Here is an 18,493-nt window from a genome sequence, read left to right on the forward strand (position 1 = left end):
CAGACTCAAATTGGCGGGGGGGGTAGGTGCTGCCTGTGGTCTGTGGGTGGGGGGCATGGCCAGGACATGGGGACGCCAGCGATGGCGGTGTCCTTCAGGGTGACTTGTCCTCGGGACAAGGAAGCTGAGCTGGGGAAACTGAGGAGCAGCAAGTAACCAGAGTGGGGGGGTCAGGCATCCAGGGGAGTGTGGGGACATGTGTGACCCCACCCCTGCTCTGTGTGTGTAGGGACACGTAACCCTGTCACTGCTCCGTGTCTGTGTGTGGGGACACACGTATGACCCTGTCCCTACCCTGTGTGTGCTGGCACACACACATGTGCCCATGGTGATGCTCTGTGTGTCAGGGGGACACTGGGGACAGGGACAGACATGGGATCATGGGACCCACAGCATGTCCCCCCCACCCCCTGGGGATGCGCCTCCTCCTGCCCCTGTCCCCAGGCAGCGGAGGGTCCCAGCTGGGGGGGTCGGGTGTCCTTGAACCCCGTGGCTGCAGCACATGCCTCCATCTTAGGGACTTTGGGGTCAAAGTGGCCAGGTCTGGGAGGGACAGTTTCTCCCTCTCTCTGGCCCCAAGTTGTCATCACAGACACCCAAAAATAGCTGAGAGCCTCCTCCCCCCAGCAGTGCCCCCGAGCGGGACCCCTTTGCCTTGCGTCCCCTGTGGGTGACAAGCCCTCGATCCCGTAGGATGGGTGTCCCCCCATCCGGCTGGGACACCTGCAGGACACGGCTCCCCAGGGACAGACGGGCCATTTATTCCCCAGACAAGTCCCTGGGGAGCCAGAGCCCCCACTCACACCCACCCCCCAGCCTGGGAGGTGATGAAGAGGGCAGGGACTGTCACCTGTCCCCTCACCCTCCTGGGTGTCAGTGTCCCAAATCGGCACAGCCCTGGTCCCCACGCACACTCCCAGCCTCCCCCTGACACAACGGGACCAGGAGATGTGGATGTTCACGTGTACAGCTGCCCGCACACAGGGACACCCACCCATGGGAACACCCACGTACAGGGACACCCACCCACCTGCAGAAGCTCCCACGCATGTGAACACTCCTGCTCACAGACCCCCAGCACACTCACGGACACCCGCTGACATGGGTGAGCACCCACGCACATGGTCACTCACGCACAGGGACACCCGTGCTCACAGACACCCAGCACACACATGGGCGCCATGCACACAAGCACCCCCACACACGAACACGCGTGTACACGTGCCCATTCACATGGCAGCCACCGTCCTTGCCCAAGAGCCTGGGGATGGCCAGTGCCACCCTGGGGTGCTGGGGACTTTGCCTGAGGGCTGGGGACCTGTTGGTGTTCAGTGCTTCCTCCCCCCGTCTTCTTGAAAAAGGCTCCAGCATCACCCAGGACAAAAGGCCAGGAGATGGAAGTGGTACCCAAAACATCACAGTGAACACCACACTCAGCCAGAAACACCCGCGGGCTGCTCCTGCGACAGGGAGAAAGTCCGCCCGGACACCCCCCCGTGCTCAGCTCTGCCAGATGTCCCAGAAGAAAAGTATTCCTCCCCCCGCCAGGTCCTCGCCCAGGGCACGGGTGGGAATCGCCACTCCGTCACGGGGGTCCCCGCCACGCGATGCTCCCCAAATGGCAGGGTCAAGACGAGACCCGACGGTCCCTCTCGCCGCAGTAGCACCGAGGAAAATGCAGCGGACTCCGGCCGTGCCAGGAAAGCTGGGCTGGTGCTCCACGGCCTCCTCCATCCTCTGCTGCTCAGCAACGGCCCCCCCAGCGTGGGGTTAGGACGTGTCCTTCAGCTCGGGGCTGGGGGGCTGCGGAGGGGGCGCCTCCGCCGAGGGCGACTGCATCTCCTGGGCGCTGCCTGCGGGAGAGGCGAGGGATGAGCCACCACAGACCCTGCTCACCCCGTTGTCCCCAACTCTGCTGGGGGACAGGCTGAGGGAGTTGGGTGTTCAGCTGGAGAAGAGAAGCTCCGGGGAGACCTTGTTGTAGCCTTTCCAGACTTATAAGGGGCCAGGAAGAAAGATGGGGACAGAATTTTGGGCAGGGCCTGTTGTGATAGGACAAGGGGTGATGGTTTAAACTAAAGGAGTGAGATTCAGGCCAGACATGGGGAAGGAATTGTTGGCCTGAGGGTGGTGAGAGCCTGGCCCAGGTACCCAGAGAGGTGGTAGATGAACCATCCCTGGAGACACCCCAGGCCAGGCTGGACGGGGCTCTGAGCAACCTGAGCGGGTGAAGATGTCCCTGTCATGGCAGGGGGGGCTCTGGGGGGGCTGGGAAGGTCCCTCCAACCCAAACCATCCTGTGATTCTGTGATTCCCCGTCACCCACCTGCAGTCAGGGACATCTCGGCCAGCTTGAGGGGCAGGTCGGAGGGGCTGACGCCGGCCGGCGAGCCCAGGATGTCGGGCAGGGCGTTGCGCCGGCCCGTTCGCCCGGAGGATGCGAAGTCCAGCACAGGTTCCACCTCGGTCATTCTAACCCTGGGGAGACACAGTCCCCTCCTGTCACCCCGCTGAGCATGGCAGGCAAAGGGGACCCAGCTGTGGCCCAGGCTGGATGCTCTGGTTCAGGGCAGGCAGCATCCCTGGGGAACGGGGCTGAGCCCCCAACAACATCCCCCACCCACTCTGACCGCAGGGTCTCCAGGGGTGAAGGCAGGGGCCACTCTTCCAATGGGACTCCCTTGTCCCCAGGGTTGGCACCTTTGGGTGCTGTGACTTCTGCTGGTCACAGCATCATGGAGGAAGGGGGGTCCTGGGGGTCCCACCACCACCGCCCGCCCCGAGCAGCCTTACCGGGCGCCCTCCAGCCTGGCCTGGCGCGGCGTCTCCCCCGTGCCCAGGGTCCTGCTCCACTCCCTGGCCTGGCTGTTCCGCCTCCCAGTGTCCCCCAGCCAGCAAGGGACTCCACGGGAGATGGGGGCTCCGGGCTGGATCCCCTCCGGCTCCAACCTGGGGGAGACAGAACAGAGGGTCAGCGATGGGGCTGGTGCCAGGAGGGAGCGGGGAACAAGCCTGGGGGTGGGAGAGGCTGTGTGCCCGTGCAGGGCACCCACGGTACCCTCCTCCCTGGGGGGCTCTGTCAATCCCGGCTGCAGAGGGCAAGCACCCCTCACCCCTCGGGGGCAGGTGGGAGGAGGATGGAGAGCAGGGATGGGGACATGGAGGTGACACCCAGCTGGAAGGTGGGACAGCAAGGGAGGTGGAGAGGGAACAGCAGGACCAGCTGCAGTGCCAGGGCATAAGGGCACATTGTCCCCAAGCTGGCGACACCACTGTGTCCCTTGGAGAGCAACTCTTGCTGACCCACGGCAGGCAGTGGTGACACCTACCGGGGTCCCCTGGGCAGGTGGGGGCTCTCCCAGTAACCCCCAGCACCTTGCAGACCCCCCAGCATGGAGCCAGCCCCTGTACCGGGTTGTCACCAAGATCTTTGCTCAGCACTGGTAAAGAGTTTGGACTTTTGCAGAGGTGTTTTGCACTGCAGACGGTGGGTGGCACAGGACCTTGCAGGGACATGAGGACCTCCACCCTCCCCAAACCCCCATCTGCTCACAGGGTGAAAGGATCCCCAGGCAGCCCCATCCCCTCCGCGTCAGACGCTGGTGGCAATGCTGGGACTGGTGTCCCCAAGCTGGTGGTGGCAGGAGCTCGTCCTGCTGTGAGGGGCACAAACTCACCAGTGTTGCCCTGGGAATCGCTCTCCGGCAGAGGACGAGCCAAGGTCCCCGAGTCCTTGGGCACAGGCACCGTGCTGAGCGGGACGAGTGACCCCGGCTGTGTGCGAGGAGGAGAAATGAATGATTAACCCGGCAGGTGATTGGTCACAGGGCGGCTGCCCCACGCGGGGCAGGACCCGGGCCCTTTTCAGCTGGGGAAACTGAGGCATGGAGTGAGGCTCGGGTGTGTGAGGAGGGCAGGTCGGTGGCCCTGCGAGTGGTGGCTGACCCGTGGAAAAGACACAGCAGAGGCACGATGGTCCATGTGCAGGTGTGTGCGCACACGTGCGCCATCTACGGCACTCTGGAGCTGCGCGTTTGAGTGTGCTTTGGCACCCGTGTGTGCATTGGCACACGTATGTGCGTGTTTGCCTGCATCACCTCTGGCCAGGCTGCTGTGTGTGATGTACGTGTATGTGCAGCTGGTGCTGAGCTCAGGTTCTGCGTGTGCTGTCCTCTGGGACACATGTGCATGCGTGGTGTCCCGTGACACACGTATGTGCATATGTGGTGCATTGCAGAACATGTTTGTGCATGCATGACACCCTCTGACACATGCATGTGCATGCATGGTGCATTGTAGTACGTGTGTGAATGCATGGCATGCCCTGGCACATATATGTGCATACATAGTGTCCCGTGGCACATGTATGTGTATGCCACGTGCCCTGTACGCATATCAGCACGTATGTGCGTCCCTAGGTCAGCGTGAACGCTCCTGCCAGCTCCTGTTAGTGCCAGCGCCGTGTCACCTCCTGGTCACAGAGTTTCTCATCACCCAGCACATGTTCAAGTTCAGGTTGATCATCTGTCACCGAGTGTCCCACAGCAGCACCTGCTCGCCTGGCGGCCCCTCGGCCTGGCAGCCCCGCTCCGGGCACCCGGACAGGGGAGGTGACGTGTAGCATCCGAGATGGCACAGAAGCACCTGCTGTGTCACCCTGGCATCCGTTTGGGAAGAGAAGCTGGGGGGAGCCAGGGCTCATACACCTGGTGCATGTGACGGTGTGAGCACGTGAGAGTGCTCAAGCACACACGTGTGTGCACTCATGGTCACACACACAGACGCATAAATATGGGTGTTGGTCTGTTCTCCCAAGTATCAAGCGCCAGGAGCAGAGGAAACGGCCTCAAGTTGTGCCAGGGGAGGTTGAGGTTGGATTTAGGAACAATTTCTCCCCCAAAGGGCTGTGGGGCATTGGAACAGGCTGCCCAGGGCAGTGCTGGAGTCACCAGCCCTGGAGGGTTGGACATGGAGATGAGGTTCTCAGGACATGGGGCAAGGACAGGGGTGGAGGAATGGGTCGACTCAATGATCTTGAGGGTCCCTTCCAACCAAAATGATTCTATGATTCTAAATTCATGCATGCCAACATGCATGCACACAGATGCACACGTGTGTGCTCACATAAAGGCATGCATGTGCACATGCATGTACACAGGAATGTACCTGTGCACTCGCAAGCTGCAAACACACACAGACATACACACATGGACGCACACAGACACACAGACAGACAGACAGACACAGTCTCCCTATGCACACCCCAGCCCCCAGCGCTGGCTCAGACCTGGATCCCGGCAGCCCCGGTGGCTCCGCACGCTCACGTCCTGCAGAACTGGGCAATAACCAGCCCTCAGCACCAGTCCCACGGGCAGCAAGTCCCACCCAGCACGGGGCAAATAACGCTGCATGAACCCCAGCCCTCCACCTGGTGAGCAGAGATTTCCCCCTCTAAGCAGGGACTGTTTCTGGCAGGCTTAATGTGGTCTCAACTCAAAAAAGCTCCTGGGCTCACATGGAAGGTCCTCAGGGCCACTGGCTCCTGCTTTAATGCCCCTAATGGGATATAGGAGGGAGGGCAGAAATAAACCTTAATCCCTCCTGGAGATGGGCTGTGATGGAAGAGACTGGGGAAAGGTGGAGAGAGGACAGGAGAGAAGAGCGTGAGCCATCTGAAAATCCACTGGCAACTCTACAGTCTCAGTGTTAGTAATGAACACAAATGAAAAATCGGAAGGATTTACCAAAGTGTAACCATAACATTGGATTAAATGAGTGTTGCAAACTGGGAAAGAAAGAGCTGCCCTGGCTCAGAAAGGCATCATAGAATCACAGGATGATTTATGTTGAAGGCACCTCCCCAGCCCCCCAGTCCCCCTGCCATGACAGGGACATCTTCACCAGCTCAGGTTGCTCAGAGCCCCGTCCAGCCTGGCCTGGGGTGTCTCAGGGATGGTTCATCTACCACCTCTCTGGGTACCTGGGCCAGGCTCTCACCACCCTCAGGGCAACAATTCCTTCCCCATGTCCAGCCTGAATCTCTTCTGCTTAAGTCTACAACCATGAGAGCATCATCCAGGAGAATCAGTGATGAGTCCACAAGAGAGGAAAACCCAACGGGGCTGATTTACCCAGAGACCGACAGCCAACAGACAGACCAAACAGCCCCTGGGGCCCGGAACAGCAGATGGCAATAATTAAACACAGGATAAAATCTGGAGAACTGAGAGATTTCCCCCGGAGCAGCAGGTTTGGTCCCGGCGGTTCCGTCCCGAGGGACGCGGCTGCAGGCAGCACCGTCCCTGCCCGACGCCGGTGCCGGAGCCTGGGGGATGCTGAGCAGCACCCGCTGCCACGGAGCAATGGGCTCTGTCATCTGTCAGAGGCCATAAACAGCTCCCAGGATCTAGGTGAAAGGGAATAAATATTGTCCTGAACTCATCGTCTCCAGGGCAGGGGGAGAAAATGAGAAAAGGCTCCAGGGATGTTGGCTGGTGCAAGAATATTTAAGGTGGTTAAATGAAGGTGGATGTGGAGAACACGTTTTGCTTCAAGCCCAGAGCCTGAGGACATCCCAGCCCAAGTGCCTGGAGATGATGGTCCAGGCTTAGGCTCAGTCCCAATCCTACTCATATCCAAATCCTGAATTACTCCACTCAAACCTTTCCCTGGGTTACAAGGATGCTTCTAGAGGTCATCCTTCACTTGCCTTCACTCACCCTCTGTCTCCTTTTAGCACGCTTTAGGGCAAACATTTTTATTTAGGATTTTTTCAGCTGTAGTACTTAGAAATTTATTTTTCACACTAAATCCTGAGCTGTGTCCTAGCTAATGCCAGCCTAAACCGAACATAAACCCTCCACTGGCTCTGCAGTGGGGCTCATTCAGGCTTGTTGGATATTGGTACCTAAATTCCCATTCAAGGAAAAGAGTGAGAATGAAGGACTCTGAAATGGAACACCAACAATCTCCATTCCCTGTAATTTCTGGATGCCAACAGCACAAGAGGTGGGATTTGCTGCTGACATCCATAGGATGGAGTTGCTGGGAGGAAAAAATGTGCATTATTGCTCTATCAATCCATTGTTGAGCATGGGAATGATGGCAGAGTTCAGCTCCGTTTAATACCCTCATACCCAGGAGAAAAAATAGAATCCAACCTGAGTGTCTCCGGACAGGATTTCAGGCCATTTGTATAAACTGTCGCTTCGGTTTATAATGCTGCAAACGTCAATCAGAGCAAGTCCCGCTCCAGGGTAAGAGCAAAACCAGCTCCTGCGCTTGCTGACATCCCAACCCAAAGTTTCCCCGAGCATCTGCAGGGCAAACCCAAACACTGCCAACGCGAATCCTGGCACCACCAGACCTCAGGCTGTAACTGCCCAGAAAAACCCCTTCGGATCCTGCAGATCTGGATTGGGATGGAAAAAGTGCTCTGGAGGGTTTGGCAGCTTAATTCCAGCTTTAACCTGCTGAGCACCTGCGAGGGTGCTGGGTGCTGGTGGGAGGGCTGAGCCCGTCTCCCCCCTCTCCTGGCTCCTGGGGCTACTCTCAGTCCCATCATCTGCATTTGGGTCCTTTTCAAGTTCAAGGGGGAAAACACGACAGCCCTTTTCACCTGGGGATGATGAAAACCCACCTGCCGCCCGCACAGAGGGATGCGGCACCACAGATGAGTCAGTGTTTGCTCCCGTAGCCCAGGGAGGGAAGCAGGAGCTTCCCCTACCACGCGTCTCCATCGCAAAGCAGGTGATCTAACGGGAGGTAACTGCGATGATTGAGCCCTGGGTAATACAGCTCCCACTGTAACCTTTAGTTAACTGCTCCGACGACAGCACAAACTATAATTTTGCATAATAAACGTGTCACCCACATCTAAATTGGTTTCATTCTTTAGCAATTTCAGGCTCCCTCCTCCCCAAATGGCTCTTCAGCAGCTGCTCCAGCCTGAGCACCCTGGGTGGGAGCAGACAGATCTGATCTGAAACACTGGGGACAGGGACATCCCTGATTCTCCTGGCTGTGGGCGCAGATGGCGTGGGTGGCACAGGGATTTGTGCCAGGGGAAACCCAAGGAGCTGCAAAGATGTTGTAACACAGGCCATGGGCTGCCAGGGCAGGGGCTGGGTGACCTGCGGGGACACAGGGTGCCAGCTGGGCGCCACCAAGGGCACGCTGGGCTGTGCCATGTCAGGAGCACCGTGGGCTGGGTGACATGAGTCCCCAGGCCTTTCTGAAATGCAGCCGGATGGTCCTGGGCTCTGCTGTGCACTGCAGGAGCATCCTCCCAGTACGAGGTCCCTTTTCTCCATCTGCCACTGGCCAGCACTGGGAGGACCGTGGTCCAGCTGGGCAGTGTGGGGAGGGCAGCGGGGCGCCCCGGGGAGGCAGCGCTGAGTTCAGAAGAGGCTCCCCAGCTCTGCCAAAGTAGCAGCACAAGTTCAGGCACCTGGGTAATTAATTTTGGGCAACGGAACCAGCTGCCAGCCTCCCAGGCCACATGCTGCAGCTGGTACCTGCGGTTCCCCGGGGAGCCCCCAGCATGTGCTCCCCCCAGCTCCCTGGCAGAGGCAGATTTTCTCCTTCCAAGAAGGGAAGGGGAGATCTCCCAGGGTGTCTCGCTCCCCAGGCCGCATCCCCTCGGGAGGGACCAATGCATGGTGAGGAAGAGGTCCAGATGTTTTCCCCCATCCCTACATGGATGCTGGGAGCACCGTCGGGATTCCTTCACGGTGCCACGTCCCCACAGGGTCCCAGCACCCCGTCCTGTGAGGGAGCATGAGGTCAGGTCAGGAACAGGTGCCAGAGCTTTGCCAGCTGAACTGGGAGCTGAACCCCAAGGCTTCCCCCAGGGTGGCTGCAACCACAGGCTCCCCGAGCAGCCCCAGCTCCGCCCACCCCCCGCATCCCAGTCCTGCGAAGAAATGCTGCGACTCCCACTGTTTAAAAAAGTGAGGAGAACCTGGCTCTGCCACCACATTTCCCCCTCCAAATCCTCTGGCTTTTTGGGGGAAGATGCTGCTGAGAAGATAAAGGGTGGAGACAGTGGTAAGGCTCCCCCCACCCCATTATACCTCCCACCTCTCCTGCCCCATGGTGACAAGAGGGGACATCCCAGGAGGAGTGCAGGCAGCTCCTTATGAGAGCAAGGGTTGAGGTGTCCCTTGGTGGACAGCCCCAAGGTCACGGGCTGTGAGTATTTGGGGTGAGCACAGGACATCCTGCCTCTGCCACCTCCTTGCTGGCACTGCCTCCCAGCCAGGGGACAGGAGCCAGCTCTGGGGACCAAAGGGACCCGATCCAAGCATCTGCAGGGGCAACCTGCCAAAAAAATGCCCTGAAGGCAGCGAGGAGGGGTTGTCCCTGGGGAAGCCCTTTCCTCCCAAGAGGATGACGCCTGCCCGAGGTGGGGAGGAGGTACAAGACGAGTGTGTCCCCTGCACGGAGCGGTGCTCAGCCCTGTGCTGGGTGTCTGTTTGCTCTTGCTGCCTGGGACCCCCACAGCTCCCCAGGCCCAGAATCATCTGGGAAGCTCAAATCTGGGAAGCTGAGGGCTGGAGCTGGGGGGTCGGGGTAGCTGAGATGAGCACAGGGCAGGGTGGGAGGTGGAGGGGGCACAGGTGACCCCAGGACCTGCCAGAAGGGAGGGGGCAGGGGATGAGGGGCCAGGGTGGGTGCCAGGATGGGACTGAGATGCCACCAGGGGGGTTGACCTGAAGTGCCCACCCCAAGATGAACAAGCCTTGATGGTGCCTGACCACTGCTCAACCCCATCCTCCCAGAGCCACCTGTCCCCAGTGGAATGGGCATGGACCCCCCAAGTCCTTGAGAGACACCCCACTGTCCTGTTTAGCACCACAGCCTGTCACTACGTTTCATCCCCTCCAAATCATTCTGCCCCCTGAGGACATTGCCATCTCCCGAGCCTCCCGCCTCTCCACCCTCTCTTTGCTTTGATTTGCAGCCATGCAGCTGGCACCCGGTCCCCAGCGCCCATGGGCACAGAGCATCATCCACCGCCATGGCCCATGGCCCCTGTGCAACCACGTCACCGGCACCCGCCACCCACCAGCTGCTCACCTGGGCTGTGCCGGAGCCGGTGCCAACGTCGGTACCGATACCGATGCCGGTGTTGGTTCTGCTGCTGGTGTTAATGCCTGTCCCGGGGTTGATGCTGATAGTGATGCTGGTGTTGATGTCGGTGTCGGTGCTGATGCTGATGTCGGTGTCGGTGTTGATGCTGATGCCCGTGAGAGAGCTGATGCCGCCGCCGGTGCCGGTGCCGGTGCTGCCGCCGATGCGGTGCCAGCCGGGCGGGCCGGAGGACGCTGCCGGGCTCCGAGCCCCGGGGAAGCTCCGGTTCGCTCCAGCCCCTGGGGCACCCGGGGCCGCCGCCGCCGCCCCGCCCGCCGCTCCCCCCGCCCCGCTCCGCGCGGGGGGGACCCACCCGCCGCCCCGCCCCGCCCGCCGCCCCCCCATCCCCAGCGGGACCGGCCCCTTCCTGCCGCCGACACCCCCCGCACCCCCGCAGCCGGTGGCTGCCAGCGTGCCCGGGGGCTGCATCCCCTGTGTCCCCGCGGTTTGGGGGGGCGGTGACATCCCCACCCATCTCCCCCCATCAGGCTCCATAGGACACCGTTGCCCTGCGGTGTGCGGGGGGACCCAGGCGGGGGGCTCGCAGTCCAGCGCACCCAGCGGCTCTGCCTCCCAGCCAGCAAAACCCCACATTTCTTCTGAATTAGAGTCCCTGGCTGCAGCCCTGGGGAAGGAGCCCCATAGCCCCCGTGGGGGGTGAGGAGGGCTCTGCTCACAGCTTGGCCCCAGCCCACACACCTCCCTGCACATTTATTTCAGCCCAAAATAATGGCCAGGCTCAAAATATTTGGGAAAAACAATAGTTTAATCAATGTGGCTGCACCCCCGTGGTGTGTGGTGCCTGGGGAGGGTCGGCGGGCGGGCTGGGAGAAGCTGGTTCTGGCTGGTAGATCCACCTGATCACATCACAACCCCGTGTTTTGCCCAACACAAGGGCCGTTCTCACGGCGGAAGGACGCGGGGCAGGGCCTGGGTGCAGAGCAGATGTCACCATCCTGGCAGCCACAGCTGCTCCTGGCACCAGCATCACCTCGGGGGGTGGACATGGCCAATGTGATGGGGCTTCCACACCTGCACCCCTGAGCTGGATCGGAGCAGCGAGGGATGTGAGGCAGTGATGCTCAGACCCACTCTGAGTGTGAATTAAAAGCAACTCAAATTTGCACGCGGGAACGATAACCCACCTCCCTGGGCTGCCACTGGTGTGTGCAATAGGGAAACAGAGCAGTGTTGGTGAGAGGCTCCAGAATGTCCCCGCCTGAGGTGGATGTCCCTGTGGATGGGGAAGCAGGGAGCGCTTTCAGGGGGGTGTCCCCTGGGTGACAGCATCCCTGCTCCCCTGGCCCTGCACCGGGATGCTGTTCCCAGAAGGAGCAGCTCAGGGGGCACATTCCCAAATTCCTGGCTCAGGCCAAGCTCCTCTCCCTGCTGACGGGGAGGGGTGATGTTCAGCACCCAGAGCAAGGTCCCCATCCTGTCCCTTCCCTGGGGGAGCTCAGCTCCGAGGCACAAGGGCTACAGGGAGAAGCCTGGTAGAGGTTGCAGACCTGAGAAGGTCGATGATTTCCTGACCTCTACACCAACCAGCATGGCAAATTGGGACGTGCCTCACCATTCTGGGGCTGCAGAGGGACAAGGGATGGTTGAGCAGCCAGGACTTGGCTGGTCTGAGCCTCCGGTACCCCCGTGCCCCAACAGCTCGGGGCGCTGGAGCCGTGGCCCCGGCAGCCGGCCGGAGGGACGTTATCCTGCCTGCTCGCTCACGCGTGGTGACGGGCGACTGGCAGCTCCCGCGCGGCCGGTGGGGAGGGAGCCTTTGCCAGATGCTATTTTTAGCCTCCTCACGCTCCGTTTTCTCCTTGACTGTCTCCCCGCTCCGGAGCAGTCTCGGGCCGAGCACCGGCGATGTTTATCCTGCCTGGCACCTGATGGGATGTGACACTGGCTGGGATGTAACGGCTGCCATCCCTCTGCTCGGGGGATGAGCGGGAGCAAGAGAGGAGATGCTGCGGGAATGGGGAGGGAGAGGAGGGCAGCCCAGGGTGGTTGGGGAGGGCCCTGCTGGAGCACCCTGGGGTGGGTGTCTCTTCCTCCAGCTGTCCCCAAGGGATGCTCTGCCCACCCAGGCTCAGCACTTCCCTCTGACAGTGTGAGCCTTTGGGGATGCCTGGGCTGCAGGAGCTGGGGACACTGAGGCACACAAGAGGTGTGCAAGTTCCTCCATGTGCATTGATGGCAGCAAAGAACCTTTCCAGACCTGCCTGCATTCAGGACATGGAGCATCAGGAGCCCAAACTCCCAGCTGAAGCTCACAAAACCCCTGGGTACAAGCTCCAGCGATGCAAAAACATGTTGGCACAGCAGATGGAAAGGAAAACTTATCCCCAGCTCAGGCAGGACCTGTGCAGTGTTGGTACCGGGCTGTGCTGTGGTGCTCGGTGCTGCACCGACAAGGGAACAAAGGTTGCTTTGCTCTTGGGCTTTGCAGGCATTGGATTCCCCTTCTCAGAGCGCTCCCAGCAGCGTGAGCGTCCCTGCTGATGAGGGACCTAAAATATACTGTCCGAGCCCTCCCAAGTGTCTGGACAGGTTCCGCTTTATCCTTAAGGGAGGTGCTGCTGCTCCCTGCTCTGCCACCTGCTTTAAATCCTATTTTCTCCTAAAAAAGGGAGGTGCAGGCAGGGAGGAGCAGTGCTGCTCTCCACTCGCCTGCCCAGCACTGCGGGCTCTGAGCTGCGATAGAAGTCACCTCCCAGGGAGAGCAGCAAAGTGCATCCTCTTTTAGATGCATCTTCCCAGTTTCCAGTCCAGTTTAAACCCTGGTTTCTCACTGGGTATGTAGGTGACGTGGAGGAAAGGTTATTTCTGAGCTGAGCTCGCCCCTGGGCTGCGTCAGTCCCTCCGTTAAGGTGCTATTTTGGGAGATGGGTCACAGGGTCTGGGGACCTGCAGGTTGTTCCCTGGCTGGAGACAGAGACTTTCCATGAGCCTGGGCAGGACACGGCCTTGCAGCCACCCCTACATGGGGAAACCAGCCCTGGATCTGCAGAAAACCTGCTCAGCTCTTCGGAAAAACCATCCTGCCCATGAGGTCTCAGAGGCCGAAGGCAGTGAGCGCATCTCATTGCCTGGAGGATTTAAAACAAGAGGGAAAATGCCAGCAAACACCTCCCAAGGAGGCAGTTTGTCAGCAGGTAGGGTGGAGCATCCTGCTGAGAGGAAGTCTGGACATCTCCGTGCTGCCTCAACAGGGGATGTTAAGGTCACAGCAGACAGCAACGTCCTTCCCGGGCGTCCTCTCTGCTCCGGGTACCCAGCCATCTGGAGCTGAGCTCACTGCACTGTCCTTGCAGGGCACAGCGATTCCACAGCACCATCTCCCCCCAGACACAACGTGATGGGGTGATGGAGACCTCCTGCCCCCCGTGCCGTGCAGCTGAGCAGCCCCTGGGTGCGAGCACAGCCCCACGCATCCCCTCCACAATGGGGGACAGCACGAGCTGTATTTCCTATTTCTGTAGGTCAAGGCAGCTGGAACACCTGCAATGAGTTGCACAGGTCTTTGCAGCTCAGCTGCAACTTCGCCATTCCCAGCAGAATGGGAAAATTCAACCAAAATAATGGCTGGGACATGGTGGGATTTGTGTGGTTTTGGCTTTAAGAGACCAGATTGGGGTGGCAAGGCAAGCCTTTGGAAGAAAGGTTTGGTGGAGTTAACCGGGCATGAAGAAAGCATCCCCAAAACACATCTTCATGGGTAAAAAAAAGAGCTCAGATCTGTTTTCATGCTCCAGTAACTTCCAGCTGCCTGGATGGGGACGTGGGGAGCCTCACAAACTGTCCCCACCAGCGGAGGGGGATGCCTGCCACGAGAGCCCTGGGGTTCAACCAAACCCACCAGACTTCAGGCCCCGTTCTCCCCCAGCAGACCCTCACTGTCTGGCTCAGTGCTGGGATGCTATAAACCAGCCAAGCCAGCCCAAATCACCGCAGGCGCATCGCTAACTGAGCGAGCAGCCGTCAGCCCTGCCCGCAGCCCTGCCTGTTCGCTGCCTCCACCTCCAGCAGCCACAGGGATTTGTGTAAAGCTCCCAGCGCCCGGGTTGGGCTTTTTTTATCCCTGTCTGCTTTTACGTTGACATTCTTAGCTGTGCCACTGGCTCCAGCGCTGCTCGCTAACCCCTTTTACAGGCAGCTAAATATAGCCCAGGCAGCCAAGCAAAATCTGCTCGGCAGGGCCACGTGGGGCTCGGCAGCTCCACCACAACCACGGCCAGGCCAGGGGTCTGCCAGCACCGCGGGGGGACAAGAATGTCCTCGCTGGTGGCACCTTCCCCTCCGCCGTGTCTTGTCTCCATCCGGGTGAGCATCACCACGGCTTTGATGCTCCCAATGGCATCTCATTGTTGTCCCTGCTTTGGTGGCCCCATTTCTCCCCCACCCTGGGCTTTCCTGGGGTCCTCCCACCCAAATGGGGATACTTTACCCTGGGCTTTATCAGCATCCCTGACCCAGCAGAAATATGGGATAAAGCCCCAGATGCTGCTGCACTTAAAAAAGCCACGTGGCTCCGGGGATCCACATGGGTGCCATGCGAAGCATCCAGTGCAGGGAGCAACCCCCAAACCTGATGAGGACCCTCTGAGCTCCCCTGCACCCCACAAAGGGTCTGCAAAGGGGGGAACACGGCTCCCACCCCATGGCTCGCTCGCCCATGGGTGCAGCTCAGTTTCTGTCTCTCCTGTCAAACACAGATATTGCTGCCGGAACCGTGAACTCATTAAGGAGACACTGATCTAATGGTCTCCATGCTGGCGCTTGTGGGTTTTTTTCCTTCTTTTTTGTTTTAAACAGCAAGGAATGAGGCGAAAGGCTGACTGGAGAAATCTAATTGGATCCCCACGGCTCATTAGCCATTCCTCCAAAAGGAAGAATCATTAAGGCTGAAAATGAACAGGCTCGAAAACCGCCTGCGCCATACACAGCTTTCCACGGGCATCCCAGATTTGCAGTCCCCGCGGCCGGGATGCCCGGGTGGCACTGGGGACACCCTGTCCACAGGGGATGGTGGAAAACGCAGGCGAGGGGCTCAGGGGCTCTTGTGCTGGCGTTTGGAGGAAGGTCGGACCCTTTGGGTGCTGGAAAAGTAAATTGGGGGGCTCAGACCTAGAGCAGAAGTACCAGCGGTGTGGAGGCTGCAGGCTGGGAACGACAGAAGAGCCAGGCCCTCCTGCCTGGGGGACCAAGGACACCTTCAGATCAAGCTCCTCCCCGCTTTCTCCTCCCCCAGCCTCCCTATCCCACCGACTCAGATCCTGGTGCCTTGGGGGGACATTCGGCTCACAGTGGAGTCACCTCCTCCCCAGATTTTCCTTCCCAGCAGTTGTGTCAGTGCAGAAACTCCTGCCTGACACTCTCATCCATCACCCACCAGGCATCTGGCCACCGCCACCGGGAAGACAAACAGCGTCTGTCCAAACTCAGCAGGGAAATGCCGGAGCTTTTCCAGCCAGTCGCTAAATCAAGCTTCAAGGACAGAGGGTGCCCGGCATTTCTTGGCCTCAATGCCCTTCGCTTTTCTTGCTGGGAGAGGCTTCCGGGACAAGACCAAATTGGAGGTTTGGTGATGGCTCATTATGGAAACCACCAGCCATGTCAGGTCTGCCTCACCCCACTGGTCTCTAAGACATCTCAAACTGGCAAAACATCCTCAAAGAGGGTCACAAATGCAATCTCAATGGCTTTCCCAGCAGCAATGCCAGCAGGTAGGATGCCCATCACTACATTCTGAGGGTTTTCTTGATCTCCATCAGGCTCCTCGGTTGGGCTGATGCATTTGAGATGCATTCTGCTGGTAAGCCGGCGGTGCGGCAGGATGGGAGGCCCCTGGTGAACAAAAGGGCCAAAGTTGGAGCTCAAGCGCGGAAGGTTCTGCAGGTGCCTGCAATGGTGCTCCCGGAAATCACCCCCCTCATTTCCATTGGGTTTGAATCCCGGCTCCTGTGACCCTGACCACCCTACCTCTGTCTGTAATTAAAGGCCAAGCAATCACCCATTGTGAGTCCTCCGGAGTCTCTGTTTATTACAGAAGAGCTTAGCAGAAAACTAATTCCCTGATTCAAAGACATCCTTAGACAAGGGGGGAGGGAGATGCTGTAATTGCAGGACTTTTGTGTTTGTCCTTCCCATCCCAGCCTGGCTTTGTGCCTGTCTTCCTTCTCAACTGGGGTCTGGAAGATCCAAGAGAGGCAGCACAGCTGAGAAAACACACAGCTGGCAGTAAACGGGGGGCAGTTTCACTGCTGGCCCCTCGCCTGGCCTCCCTCATAGCAGCAGCACCCTGAGATCTTGGAGCAGTTCCCCAGAGCACCTGAAACACAGAGCTGTGACATCCTTGTTGGCAGCTGGTGGCTGAGGGGAAGGGTCCTGGGTGCCCTAAAAGCCCCACCCAGGAGCGGGGCCAACCCCCAGGCTGATCACAGAATCACGGGTGAGGAGGGAGGCTGGACAACCCCATGGACCGGGGGTTTGTCAAACCCCAAATAATGCACCTTACACCATGCCTGCATTTGTCTGCATTCAATGAAGCTCAGGAGGAAAGGTGCTTGATGAATTCAGTTGATTTTCCAAATACAGACTCGATTATTAATTATTATTAATCACCATAATGTTGGTTCATCCATGAATAGCATCGCTCGGGCTCAGCAGGAGCCCTTCTGGCTGCACCCACTGCTAAGCTGGTATTGTCCCAGATACTGTCACACGAGATCATTTCTTCCCCCCCAGGTCCCTGGGTGGGAGGGCACCCCTGGCAAGCTGTGCTGCCAGTCTGGGGCCACCCTCAGCCCGATAACACCCCCACAGTGGGCAGAAAGTGATCCCCTGGCCACTAATGAACCAGAGACAGGGGGAAGGGGAAATAAAATGTCTCCTTGTGCCTCAGGCATGCTGAGAGATGCAGGAGAAGTAGCGGAGGGGGTGGCTGAGCAGAAAAAAAAGTGTTTTATCAGGGGTCTGTGGGCAAGAATGCTCCCAGCCCTGCTGAGCAGTGGGACACGGGCTGGGGGCTCCTGCTGCGGGTGGGCTGGAGGCAGCCTCATGTCCCTGGGTTCATCTCCCATCCATCATCTTCCCTGTGTGCAGGGTGGTGTAAAAGCAGCGTGTCCTTTGGTGCAGGGGGGACTGTCACAGCCCTGTCACTCGTGACATTGCTGCCTGCCCTGCCAGGTCCCACTCCAGCCCTGGAGCAGCTGTCACTGCAGACATGTCACCTCCCGAGAGGTGACAGTGAGGGGCTGGTGCTGTTAGGGGTGGCAGTGGCGTGGCTGCTGCTCACCAGCAAAAGCCAGGTGTGGGGACACCCCTGTGACACAAGTGGGGTGTCCTGTCCCTCCTGGCAGCTGGGACCCTGCTTGGCCATGCCGGAGCGGGCAGGGACCGAGCCCAGCCACTGTCCCCAACCGCTGTCCCCAGCCACCGTCCCCACTGCCCGCGGCTGCGTGCACCGGTCTCATACCGGCACTGCCATCTGGTGGCACCACCAAAGGGGACGAGGGGACTGTGAGGAGGATCGGTCACTCCAGGGTCCACGCAGCCGGCGGGATTTCTGTTCCACGCATGCCAGCAGGCTCACGTTCCTACAAGGCACATGGGGACAGCAGGACCAAGGGGACAACCCCCCTCCATCTGATTTGCCCTTCCTGGAGGACAGGGACTGAAGGACATGCCTGCTGCAGGTGTCACAGGGCTTGGGTATCCAACCAGGAAGGGATGGGACCATCCAGAACCCCCACTCCCACCCGGGTGCTGTGTCTGCCACCAGCCCATCGTGTCCCCAAGGCCACTGCCTGTCCCGCGGGCGCTGCCAGACCTGTGCCCGCACACAGCCAGGCCAGGCGGGGCTCCAGCCACCCCCGGCCACCTCCCAAAGGGAAAAGCAACCTGAGCTCCGTTGACATCAGTGAGCAGTTTATGGGCACTGACCTGTCCTGTTGCAGGGTGCAACCAGCCGGCAGCTTCTGGGAGCCCACACAGTAAAGCTTTTCCTTTTAATTTGTGCCAACAGAAGCCAAACCCCGGAGCTTTATCTCTGAAGCAAGAAGTGTGACACCCTCCTCAGCCTCAAGGACACAGGGGACACATTGTCTACCGCCTGCCTCAGCCCTGTGGCCCCCAAATCCTGCCTGCTGCTGCATAGTCACATACATTCCCCGCTGTCTAAATTTAGGGTCTGGATGTGGGCTAGCACATCCCAGTTTATCTCAGCCCCTGAATTACACACGCCAGCAGCAGGACAGCACTCGCTGTTCCGGGTGGACGTGCCAGACACCGGCCAGGCAGGGAAACCCGCTGCCCGCCCAGCTCCAGCTCCCACCCTTGGCACCGTGTGTCCCTTGTC

At 59.5% G+C, this 18,493-nt stretch overlaps 1 protein-coding gene and 1 long non-coding RNA gene across 2 annotated transcripts; both read right to left on the reverse strand.

Moving 5' to 3' along the window:
• Window positions 1–51: 51 nt before the first annotated feature.
• On the reverse strand, window positions 52–10,392 carry LOC102094863 (cAMP-dependent protein kinase inhibitor beta-like). The gene is made up of 5 exons (XM_005509665.3): window positions 10,081–10,392; window positions 3,678–3,774; window positions 2,794–2,949; window positions 2,327–2,478; window positions 52–1,853 (listed from the first exon to the last, which is right to left on the reverse strand). Exons 4-5 carry the CDS (start codon window positions 2,469–2,471, stop codon window positions 1,771–1,773), a joined length of 228 nt encoding a protein of 75 aa, XP_005509722.1. The 5' UTR covers window positions 2,472–2,478; window positions 2,794–2,949; window positions 3,678–3,774; window positions 10,081–10,392; the 3' UTR covers window positions 52–1,770.
• Window positions 10,393–10,918: 526 nt separating this feature from the next.
• LOC135576410 (uncharacterized) lies at window positions 10,919–18,286 on the reverse strand. The gene is made up of 3 exons (XR_010468123.1): window positions 18,079–18,286; window positions 11,280–11,368; window positions 10,919–11,179 (listed from the first exon to the last, which is right to left on the reverse strand). It is a non-coding gene; the product is annotated as an uncharacterized LOC135576410 (long non-coding RNA).
• Between the last annotated feature and the right edge of the window lie 207 nt (window positions 18,287–18,493).

Source organism: Columba livia, chromosome 26 (genome assembly GCF_036013475.1).
Source record: "Columba livia isolate bColLiv1 breed racing homer chromosome 26, bColLiv1.pat.W.v2, whole genome shotgun sequence".
Lineage (NCBI taxonomy): Eukaryota > Metazoa > Chordata > Aves > Columbiformes > Columbidae > Columba > Columba livia.